Source organism: Trematomus bernacchii, unplaced genomic scaffold, assembly GCF_902827165.1.
Source record: "Trematomus bernacchii unplaced genomic scaffold, fTreBer1.1, whole genome shotgun sequence".
Classification (NCBI taxonomy): domain Eukaryota; kingdom Metazoa; phylum Chordata; class Actinopteri; order Perciformes; family Nototheniidae; genus Trematomus; species Trematomus bernacchii.
Genome location: NW_022988098.1, coordinates 8,219,797 through 8,232,405, shown reverse-complemented (window position 1 = coordinate 8,232,405; position 12,609 = coordinate 8,219,797). Strand labels below are relative to the sequence as shown.

Genomic DNA, 12,609 nt, shown 5'->3' with positions numbered 1-12,609 from the left:
GAAATGTAGTCTTTTCAAATCTTTGTACACAAGAGACAGCATGAAGCCTAGTGTTACTCTATGAGTCTTTCTGAGTCTTGAGTCTTTCACAAGGGAGTTCTGTTTGTTGTTTTACGTATTGAGCCTTCACATAAAGCAATTTTCTACCATTGTCTGTCCTTCAATTGGGTCCTACCTGCTCGGGTCATCATTGACAGAAGAATACAACACAGAAAAACACAGACAGATCGAGACACATCCACAAAATAGCTTTCCCATTCATCGTCTTTTAGGCAATTCCTTAACCTCTTAAGCCCTGAGCCTGTTTTTCAGGTCTCAGGCTTGAAAATGACATTCCCAGAACAAATGACCATATCTTCCGTTCTAAAAGGGTTAAATTAATAATCTTTATTCTCAAAGTAATGATAAACCTGTGAGTTGGATGTAGAAAAGTCAGAATCAATATAGTGTAGTGCCGAGAGATAGGAGTCGGAGGCGGTGCATCGAAGGTGCAAATGGGAACTTTAATGAGCAGCAGAAACGGACATGTTGTCGGCCCAGGAAGAAGAGAAAGAAGCCAGGAGGGCACACAATAAATACTGTCAGCAACACATATGTCCGTGCGGAAACAATACCCCCCCACCTGTAGTTCCATGAGTGAATTATGTACATGAGTAAATGAGTGATCACTACACAAGCCCCCCCAGAATTCAACCATGGACACAATCCTCGCGTCCGGGAGGAAGCACCACAGGGGCCGAGGAGGGCGGGGCCGCAGAAAGCAGGGTCGCTTAGTTGCGACGTGGGGACGGGCGTGAATATCCGTGTGTGGGCGACATCCGAAGCTGCTGCCGAGGCGAAGGAAGAGGCCAGACAGGGTCCCGAAGCGCGCCACCCACGGGCCGATGAAGGCATGGGCGACGTCCGAAACCGTAGAGTCAAGGCGAGACGGGGTCCAGAAGCGCGCCACCCACGGGCCGAAGAAGGCATGGGCTACGTCCGAAGCCGCCGTCGAGGTGGTGAAAAAGCGAGAGGGTCCACACAAGGCCGACCAGACAAGGTCGAACCTCCTCTCAGGCACCAGAAAAAAACTCGAAAGGGTCGTCCTGTCCACGATTAAAAACAGGTGGGCGAAAAAGCGAGAGGGTCCACACGAGGCCGACCAGACTTGATCGAACCTCCTCTCCGGCACCAAAAAAAAAAGAAAAAAAAAAAGGGGGCTAACAGTCGGATGTCGTTAGCCGCTAGCTGCTAGTCGCCAGCTGTCCCTTAGCCGTTAGCGAGCGCAGCCGGACATGCAGCCGCATGTCCCGAATAAACCAGGCATCGTCGTGTATCGGCTCCATGGAAGGCTTGCTGTCCCCCAGTGCCGAAAAGCCGTGGAAATGGCGAGCGTCGTCCGCGGCCATTCCGGAGGGCGCACCGAGCCACAGTCCGTGTGCACGTGGCAGCCATGGACGTCCCCAAAAATCTCCGGCATTTCGAGAAAAACAGTGTCTGTTTTTTGCCGTGTTCGGTTCAGTCTCGGATCCTTCGCGAGACTTATGTCAGGGTCACCAATGTAGTGCCGAGAGATAGGAGTCGGAGGCGGTGCATCGAAGGTGCAAATGGGAACTTTAATGAGCAGCAGAAACGGACATGTTGTCGGGTCGCAGCCCAGGAAGAAGAGAAAGAAGCCAGGAGGGCACACAATAAATACTGTCAGCAACACATATGTCTGTGCGGAAACAATACCCCCCCACCTGTAGTTCCATGAGTGAATTATGTACATGAGTAAATGAGTGATCACTACAATAGATGTTTTTTATTTTAAAGAAAATTCTGATTTTACATAGTAAAAAACTGTAAATTATAGTGTCCGTCCAAAAATTCTTTTTTACTTATAGTGAAAACTACCCTTGGATGATGGGTTAGTAGACTAAAGGTTTTAGGAATCTTAAGTACAACATATAATAAGTACCCTGTATCAAGATTGATGCAAAACAAGTGAAATTTGACCTTTTTAGAGAGATTTAGCCAAAAAACCCCACTTCTGGGGTCATTTGGGTGGATTTGACCTATCTCTGGCCCCCCTTGCTCGATTTTGATGAATGAAATCTCTTTATAACCGCTAGAGCCAATGGAATCGAGGGAAAGTTATATACACACCAAAACGTTGACAAATAAGGAGTGAGAGTGACGCGTTACCAAAACCGGAAGCTGCATACACTCTGGTGGCTACCATTAGCAGCTAACTTTTCCGCTCCGATTTCTACATAAAAAATGGAATTATGGATTATAAATAATTTTTTCAAAGGCACAGGTACATTATCAACCTATGGATCAACAGTTGTAGCATTTTCTTTTTTCGTTTTAATGCCATTGAACACGTCTTTTGACCTAATTGACAGCTACGGTGAGACGATCTGCCGTAAATGCTCCGTAAAGGTACGTGTTGTGATGTCTGTGTTTGCTTCCCCTGTCGCAAGTTCGGATCGCTCAGTGATGATACTATACCTAAATAATATGTGGAGTCTCAGCTTTAATCGGCTATATTGTATGTGCAGCTACGATAAGTAATAAGGGTATTTTTATCTTGAATTGTGTGCCGCAGTGCATTAGAATTGTTTTGTTTTGGTAAAAATGGTTCATATCTTCAGTTAGCTGAGATTCTTCCCGTTAATCTGGTGCTACACATTAATAGTTTGATAAATGTTAAGAAGCCCTGAGACATTATCTCGAAAAAAAAACGGTGGGAGGGGTCCAATGGGGGGACCGCCGTGCTTAAGAGGTTAATATTTAATGGCATCACACCTTTGAGATTTAGCGGTGTTTACACGAGAACGAAACAGGTTGTATCTGCTACTTTTCTCTCGCGTATAGCCCGTTCGTTCACACAAGGCCGTAACGGAACCGCGGAAACGGACCCCGCAAACGATAACGCGTCCAACGGTGGATAGATCTGCAACCGGAACGCTCTGGGGGCCAAACGGCTCAGTGTGTACGCCCTATACGATCATTTCCTGATAATGATGAAGCCATAGCCCCACCTCTGCTGCTCACTGCTGTAGCATGGTCAGTAGCTACTGTCAGTAGCTACTGCTAGTGCTACTGCTACTGACCATGCTGCAGATGTTAGTGCAAAATCTACAGCTCGACCATGCTACAGATGTTAGTGCAAAATCTACAGCTCCTCTACCACAACCATCAGCAACAAGTGGACATGGAGAATTACATGAACTACATGTTGCTAAATCCACCGCGGGGCATAAACAGAAGGGCAACCATGGCAACCATGCTCGGGGGTCTTCTTCGCTGCTTTTGGTGTATTTTGTGGCAGAAGTACAGCGACACTTACAGGCCCGGCATATATACTACAGCGTTTCCAGTGGTCTCGTGTGAACGGACACGTTAAATGAGCCGAATGCGTGTGAACGGAAGACTTTTTTGATAACGAATTCTGTCCGTTTGCGTTTGCGCTCCCGTGTATGGGGTCTTACTTCTCTAGTTTCTGTATTTGATAGAGAGTAGTTAATGTTCACAAATATTGAAAAAGGTTTCCCAGGACATGTGGAAATATATGGAAAAGCCCTATTGTTTCCCTAGGTTTTTGTGCATGTAAATGGTCCCAAAGTTCCCTCAAAAGCAAGTTTCTCTTCCATTGTCAGCACAGGCAGTATGAGAGAAGAGCTTTTTGAACATTAAAGCATGGAGACATGTCACAGTAGAGACACTAAATACAGATATGAACCTGGAAATGAGTATAATTACATAAGAAGAAGGGAGAACACCAAGGGGTGAATTGTTTAGTGTCCTTTAAGGTTTCAAGGCTGAAAACACTTGGTTGTTTTCTGTTAAAAACAAGTACATGACTGCACACTCACGCACCCACTTTACCTTGTATCACTCACATAAACATGTGCACGTTTCCAGGCTGTGTCTCTGGTGGAGGAGACCGCTGGCAACATACATAAACAAACCACAACCAGATGTGTGTGAGTGGAGCGCCGCCCAAACCCAGACGGAGCTGTCAGTCCTCCCTCTGTGTTTCTGCACAGCCATGCCTCTCCGCTCCTCTATAAACCTTCCAACTCTTCATGGAGGAGAGAAAACACAATGGAGACCTGATTCCTGACTCCTGAGATATTTATTTCGTATTTTATTATACATGTTGCATTGTTGGAGGAGCTCAGGTCAGAAGAATTTCATTGCCATTTCTACACCAAAAAACTGGTTCATGCACTTGTCTTCTCAAGACTAGATTATTGCAATGCACTCCTCTCCGGTCTCCCAGCCAAATCCATCAACCGCCTGCAACTTGTCCAGAACAGTACAGCCAGAGTTCTCACCGGTGCAAAAAGGTCCGCACACATAACCCTCATACTTGCACAACTACACTGGCTCTATGTCCACTACAGGATCCAGTTTAAGGTTCTGCTCCTGACTTACAAAGCCCTGAATGGACAAAGCCCAAAATACCTCTGTGACCTCATCCGTACCCAGACATCTACCTGCTCTCTCCGCTCCAGCCACGCTCCTGTTCTTTACATCCCCCGCACACGTCTCCAAACAATGGGAGACCGAGCCTTCTGCTCATTCGCCCCGCGCCTCTGGAACTCCCTCCCAGATCAGCTGAGATCTGCCCCTTCCACCGAGGTCTTCAAAACCGGCCTTAAGACCCTCTTCTTTCGGCAGGCCTTCCAATAAACTTTGAGCATGGTACACCTGGAGTACTGCCATTTTTTCTTTTTTTTTTTTTAATCTCTCAAATTTGATCAGTGTCCTTTGTTGTGAAGCGCTTCGAGATTTGTCTTGGCAGATGAGAAGCGCTATATAAATTAAATGTATTATTATTATTATTATTACTGTAGCTTTGTGCATATGTCAATAAAACCTTTGAATCTTGAATCCTTTACTTGAGTAAAAGTACAACAAATATGGTGTTAAAATACTCCATTACAAGTTAATGTACTGATTTCAAAAGTGCAAAAGTATAAGCATCAAAATATACTTAAAATGCAAAAAGGAAAAGTAGTCATGTTGCACATATCAGCTAAATGTACTACAAAAATCAAAAGTAGAAGTATTTGTTGTACTGAATTTGTCTTGTTTTATTATTATTATTTATTATATGTTCATGTTTTTATACATGTAAGAGCATTTTAGTACTAGTTCTAGTTTGTCAATGTGGACCAAATTAAGATACTAGAAATACTGTGATTAGTAGTACAGTACTGCATTATACCATATCAACATATCATGTGTTTTTATATGTAAAAAGTACCTATGGTGAAGTACAAAGTATGATATTTGCCTCTGAAAAGTAGTGGAGTAGAAGTTTAAAGCAGCGTTTTATGGGAATACTCAAGTACAGTACATCAAAAGGTAGAATACTTAAGTAAATATACTTTCCATTACTGATCTCAACCTCTTACCATGTGGGCTTCGGCTCTATAGGGGGCCTTTACGATTGATGTCAGTTTTAATATGGCCGCCTGTAACCTCAGCCTTTGCCATTTAAATAAATCCCCTGCATGCAAACTGTAAACATTGGGACATGTGCTGTGGTGTAGAGGCTGAAGCTAAAGTGTGTGTGAGCGCCGTTTGTTCACGATTTTAAATAGTTTGGTACCGTTTTGTAAAAGAAAGGTCATGACGCCATCTGTTCAGCTCTCTCTCTCCACTGGTGAGCGTTGTGGTGACTCTCTGCTTAGTTCATAACATGCAAGGCGTGCGGAAATACAAGTGTTGTGTGGTTCAGACGCTCAGTGTGGTGATGTAGAATATAGATTCAGTGTATGACTCTACACAGACACACACTCAATTTTGGATTTCTCAACCTGGATGTATTTTTTTAGATACATTTGTTACACATCATGTTTAAAGGGGCCCCATTATTCTAATTTTCAGGTTCATATTTGTATTGTGTGCCTCTACTGTGATATGCCATTTAAGCCCCGAGCCTGTTTTTCAGGCCTCAGGCTCGAAAATGACATTCCCAGAACAATTGACTATATTTTCACTTCTAAAAGGGTTAAATTAATAATCTTTTTTCTCAAAGCAATGATAAACCTGTGAGTTGGATGTAGAAAAGTCAGAATCAATATAGATGTTTTTTATTTTAAAGTAAACTCAGATTGAACATATGTAAAAAAATGTAAATAACATTACTTATAGTGAAAACCACCCTTGAATGATGGGATCAGGGACTAAAAGCTTTAGGAATCCAAACTGTAACATATAATAAGTACCCTGTATTAAGATTGATGCAAAACAAGTGACATGTGACCTTTTTAGAGAGGTTTAGAAAAAAGAAACCACTTCTGGGGTCATTTGGGTGGATTTGCCATATATCTGACCATTTTGATGATTGACACCTCTTTTTAACCGTTAGAGCCAATAGAATCGAGGGGAAGTCCCTAAAATCCATCTAAACATTACCCATTGGTGAATGAGTGATGCACAGCCAGAATGCCCTGGAACAGGAAGCTGCGATACACTCTCGTAGCTATCATAGCAGCTATGAAAACTCCGTTATTGACATAAAAATGGAATGATGGATTATCAGTAATCATTTCAAAGTGACACAGACACATTGGATTAACCTATGGATTAACCTTCAGCAGCGTTTTTATCGTTTTAATGCCATTGAACACAACTTTTGATCAGAAACAGCAACGGTAAGACTTATTTTCCGATGTGGTCCCGTAAAGCTAATTTTGTTGTTGTTGTTGTTTGTTGTAATTTAGCCGCGAGTTCTGATTGCTCAGTGATGATACTTGTAATGTACGATAAGTAATAAGGGTATTTTAACGTGAGTTCTGTGCTAAGTGTGTTAGCATTATTTCGCTCAGGGCTAACTCAGAGCCTTTGTTATTACCCTTATGTTTCGTTTTGCTAAAAATGGTTAATATTGTCTGATAGCTGAGTTTCTTCCCGTTAAGTGGATATGACACATTCATAGTTTATTCAATGTTAAGAAGCCCTCAGACGCTGTTTCTTGCAAGATGTTGCGTTTTGCCCCGGTACAGACCATTTACATGCACAAAAACCTAGGAAAAAAAAACCAAATGCCTAAACTAGAATTTCCATATCATTTTTCATGGCCTGGGAAACCTTTTTCAATATCTGGGAACATGAACTACTCTCTATCAAATACAGAAACTAGAGAAGGAAGTCTCAAAGGTGTTATGCCATTAAGTAAAGCATGGAATTGCCTCATAGACAATGAATGGGAAAGCTACTTTGTGGATGTGTCACGATCTGTCAGTTTTCATGTTTTATTTACATGCACAAAAAACCTATAGAACACACTAAAGGAAAGGGGAAACCCCAAATGCATAATAGGGCCTCTTTAAAATTACTGAAGCTTTCAACTATGCCATGAAATAAACCTTAATGAAATGTATTTAAAAATGTTGGAGCCCACTGAATACATGACGTAACGTACTGCGTGACCCTCATTGTGGCATTGGTTTTACGAGGTACTTTGCATCATGAGTTAATATACATACCTTCTGCTCTATTCGCTGCTCCGTCTCATAATTCAGGATTGGTCGGAGGCCATGCTGGTCCTCCGGGGCCTCGGGATCCAGACTGAAGTTCAGGCTGATGAAAATGGGAGAGAGTTTATCCCGAAACTCCTCTTCCCCCTGCACACAGAGAGAGAGATGCAACCATGTGAGATATTGATGTGAAAAATCGCCAAGTTAGTCCTTTTTCTGGTGTATTTATATCTAAAAGAGGCAGGAACTTCGGAAAATATGGTTAGAAATGTGTCATCATTTTGGGATTTCCAACATTTTAGTTACTTTTATTATGAAACCCTCCTTTAAAAACATTTAGAAGAAAAATATTGATGGATTAAACAAAATCAGAAGCAGATGTTACAGTCACTATTGGCCTATATGTAGTATTAAAGAAACCCTATTATGCTTTTGGGGTTTTATCTTTCCTGTGGTGTGTTACATGTAAGTAGGTTTTTGTGACTACTTTTGTTTACTTCCAGAACATAGTGACATCACTGTGGAACACTCTCAGAGGACTCTTTAAAGTAGAGACACTACATACTAATATACACCTGAACATCAACAGGAGAGGACTCTTTAAAGTAGAGACACTACATACTGATATACACCTGAACATCAGCAGGAGAGGACTCTTTAAAGTAGAGACACTACATACTGATATACACCTGAACATCAGCAGGAGAGGACTCTTTAAAGTAGAAACACTACATACTGATATACACCTGAACATCAGCAGGAGAGGACTCTTTAAAGTAGAGACACTACATACTGATATACACCTGAACATCAGCAGGAGAGGACTCTTTAAAGTAGAGACACTACATACTGATATACACCTGAACATCAGCAGGAGAGGACTCTTTAAAGTAGAGACATTACTGATATACACCTGAACATCAGCAGGAGAGGACTCTTTAAAGTAGAGACACTACATACTGATATACACCTGGACATCAGCAGGAGAGGACTCTTTAAAGTAGAGACACTACATACTGATATACACTTGAACATCAGCAGGAGAGGACTCTTTAAAGTAGAGACACTACAAACTGATATACACCTGAACATCAGCAGGAGAGGACTCTTTAAAGTAGAGACACTACATACTGATATACACCTGAACATCAGCAGGAGAGGACTCTTTAAAGTAGAGACATTACTGATATACACCTGAACATCAGCAGGAGAGGACTCTTTAAAGTAGAGACACTACATACTGATATACACCTGGACATCAGCAGGAGAGGACTCTTTAAAGTAGAGACACTACATACTGATATACACCTGAACATCAGCAGGAGAGGACTCTTTAAAGTAGAGACACTACAAACTGATATACACCTGAACATCAGCAGGAGATGACTCTTTAAAGTAGAGACACTACATACTGATATACACCTGAACATCAGCAGGAGAGGACTCTTTAAAGTAGAGACACTACATACTGATATACACCTGAACATCATCAGGAGAGAACTCTTTAAAGTAGAGACACTAAATACTGATATACACCTGAACATCAGCAGGAGAGGATGGGCCTTTTTAAATACTGTTTAAACAACAACAATGGTGTGGCCCCTTTAAAGGAACACATGGTGTATAAACAGTCTGACAAATGAGGGGATGTTGGTGCATTTCTACTCAAAACATCTCTCATCCCGTCAAAGAGTAAAGTGCTCCGATCATTATGTCGTTACAATGAGCGTCTACACATATGACCTAAGTGTTTTTGGCAGGCATTTACTTTGATCAGGTCACCGTTGAGTGATGAGAAGATTGGTACTGTACCAGTTTCACCTCAAATATCACTTCAAACAGCAACTTCAAACCCTGTCTATTAGGAAAGGACTTCACCCTGCCAGCGGGTTAACTACAGTCACCTGGGGCTGCAGGTGCAACACAGTCACTGATTAGATGGGGCCGGGAATAACAAGCGGAACATTTGTGAAAGATAAATAAGGCATTTTGAGAGGCTTGCGATGATTGGCCTGAAAGAAAAGTTACAATAACCTAAAGTTCATGAACAATCTGTCTAGTTTTCTACGTCAGTGCAGTGCATTGCTAAGGCTACATCGACGAAAAGCAATGGGATTTTTCCATTTGATGTGATTTCGTGTCACCATCGCTAGGCTAAAGGTGGCTTATGATGACATTTAGTAGTTTATTTACTCACTTGTTAGCAACCGCTCTTTAAAGACACATAGAAGCTTTGGACATTCATGAAAGAAGGAGTATTTACTGACGTATTTTAAACAAAGAATCTCTTCAGCTTGTGTTAGACACAGACCTTTTCTTAGGCTTCTAACGTTAGACTTGGAGACTAAAATGTGAACTCATTCTAAACTCATTCCTGCACCACTCTATACGGGTCATAGTAGGTTTAAAACATGTCAAAAGAAGCTGGGAGAAGGGGGTTAATATTGTGGGGAAAACCTCAGAATTCTTCAGATAATATTCTTTACAAATCTTTTTAGGTTGAAGTGGAAAACAAAAAACAATATTTAAAAATCACACTTTAGCGAAGAAGAAATCTGAAATTCTCTAAGGTGCTACAAAAAGACATTACATATCCCTGAGAGGCAGCTATTTGACTGTATACATACTGAAGTAGGTTTAACAACATGTAAAAAGAAGCTGGGGGAGGGGGACAATATTGTGAGGAAAACCTTTTTCAAAAATTGTGTTTGAGGTTTAAGCGAAAACTTAAAATATATTTAAAAATCTCACTTTAGCGAGAACAAATCTGAAATTCTCTAAGGTGCTACAAAAACACAGTTTATATCCCTGAGAAGCAGCTCTGTGACTGACCCTCAGATAGATCTTGGTCTCGTGGCACGAGCGTTCTCCGTTCTCCAGGCTGAGGGTCTTCAGCAGAAAGGGCTGCTGGCTGTCCAGGAACAAAGTCCTCCTGATGGACTCCTTCTGGCTCAGCTTCACGCTGTCCAGCTGGACCTCCACCACAAAGCCTTGGAGATACACACATACAAAAACACGCAAGGTAAGAATGTAGTGAACATGCACTGTAAATCTATATGGCTGTTTATACGCATACAATATATTATACACAAAAAACATGCATATGCAGAGGCACACACATATTAGGTAAACAGTACTCTTTTGGCATTTTACTATTGTCAATACTGGCTGCCAATGGGTGCAATATTCACTGTTATTCGCAATAATCACATTATTTTAATAGAATCTATTCATTTTTTATTACCAAGGATGTGTGCTTATTTGATTTATTATTATTATATATGCAAATGCACACACATATGAAGTGGTAAACATTAAAATAAACCACCTTATGTGCTGTTCACAGAATGAGTGCATTGTTGCAGCCCACATGACAACAACTATGCAGAGAACACAGACAACACACACCGGTGCACTTTAAGTAACCACACACACACTTTTCTAAACTGCTGCAGCCCACCAAGTTACCCTCTGTTTACAGGACTGTTCTTTTATCTTGATCCTAACTGGCAAATTGACCACAGAGAAGTCCAGCATACTTGTGGCTGTGCAAGGAAAGCAAGGTAATAGGGACCATGTGTGTGTGTGTGTGTGTGTGTGTGTGTGTGTGTGTGTGTGTGTGTGTGTGTGTGTGTGTGTGTGTGTGTGTGTGTGTGTGTGTGTGGTGTGTGGTGTGTGTGTGTGTGTAAGTGTGTGTGTGTGTGTGTGTGTGTGTGTGTGTGTGTGTGTGTGTGTGTGTGTGTGTGTGTGTGTGTGTGTGTGTGTGTGTGTGTGTGTGCCTCACCTAGATGAGAGGGGAGGTGCTTCCCATTAGCCAGCAGGCAGAAACCGATGCTGACACTGGAGGTTGAACACAGACAGAAATATGAAGAGAAAAAACTTCAACACTGATCTCAGACAGATGTGTTTACACTGATTTGAGGAACTTCTGTATATCCATTTCTTTTCATGAAATCAAACCCCACATTCAATAGTATTTATGCACAAAGGTTTTTCTGGAATTGCCATTCAGTGTATTTACAGACAGTAATTACCTCTCTATGGAGAAGTTACTCACAGGTTTTCAATTAAGACATTTTACATTTCTTAAAAAATCTGTTAAATCTGTTTGAAATATTCCCATTTTGTCACTAAATCACATTGATTACAAACAGTTTTGGAGGTCACTCGGTCGTAGTTATTGACATTATTTACTACTGCATGGCTCAGGACTAATCATTCATTTGTCAGACTGATTATTAGACAGCTTAGTCGAATACTCGATTCTGATTGGTCAATTTCGACATTCCAGAGGTCTGCTATTTTTCGCTATGAGAACGTTGCTAAGGAGAGCACACCGTTGCTAAGGAGGACACTCGGATCAAGGGACTACAGTATGTACAGTCAAATAAAACCAGTAATTATCAGTACAGCGATCTGCTGGATCAAGACTCCTCAAAGTAACCAACGATTACTACAGTATTTCCTGCTGTTGTTTACAAAACTCCTAGCACTAATGTTGCTGTTACCAAGGGTGTAACCATATAAAACAGGCTAGAAATCTTAATGGTTACAACTCTTAGTTACAAATCCTTAAAGTAATCAATGCCTGGAATCTTGTAAACGTTCACAAACAGTTACTCATTCATTTTGAGGAAAGTGAAATCCCTTTTCCAACCTTTTCAATGTTAATAATAACCACTCTCTCCACCATTTCATCTTTCCATACGACTACTCCACCTTTCTTCCACTTCCTCCTCTCCGCTCCTTTCATCCCCTTTTTGTTACCACAGCAGCAAAAACACCAATAAACACAAAAAACTAAAAGACGTACTTGTATTAACCTAAAGGGCAAAATGTTCGGTGGTTTGGTAAATGCCTCTTACGTCAGTCTAAAAATGTTCCGGTTAGCACAATGGTTAAACTGAATTGGTGGAAAGAGCTTCATTGGGATTGAAAGCAGGCTAAAATGTTCCCATTTTCTTTCACTGGGTCTAAGAATACTGAGTGTGTAGTTCGGAGCGGCTCAAACAGGAAACTGGCATTAGTCATTTGACATTCTGGTGAGGAAAAGTTTAGAAAGCTGAAACTGAACAAAGACGTGTGTTTCATAACATTGGTAAGACTTCCCATGTTCTGTTATTGTCGAGGAGCTCTTAACCTGTTA

General features: G+C 41.4%; 1 protein-coding gene across 1 annotated transcript in view; it reads right to left on the bottom strand.

The window, feature by feature from the left end:
* The window catches only part of LOC117475609 (integrin alpha-5-like), a 67,692-nt gene that overhangs the window by 19,892 nt on the left and 35,191 nt on the right, over positions 1-12,609 (bottom strand). The window contains exons 16-18 of the mRNA XM_034121913.1: positions 11,248-11,303; positions 10,296-10,453; positions 7,473-7,610 (exon numbers count right to left, since the gene is read on the bottom strand). Of these exons, the coding sequence (XP_033977804.1) occupies positions 7,473-7,610; positions 10,296-10,453; positions 11,248-11,303 (352 nt within the window). The remainder of the gene's footprint in view (positions 1-7,472; positions 7,611-10,295; positions 10,454-11,247; positions 11,304-12,609) is intronic.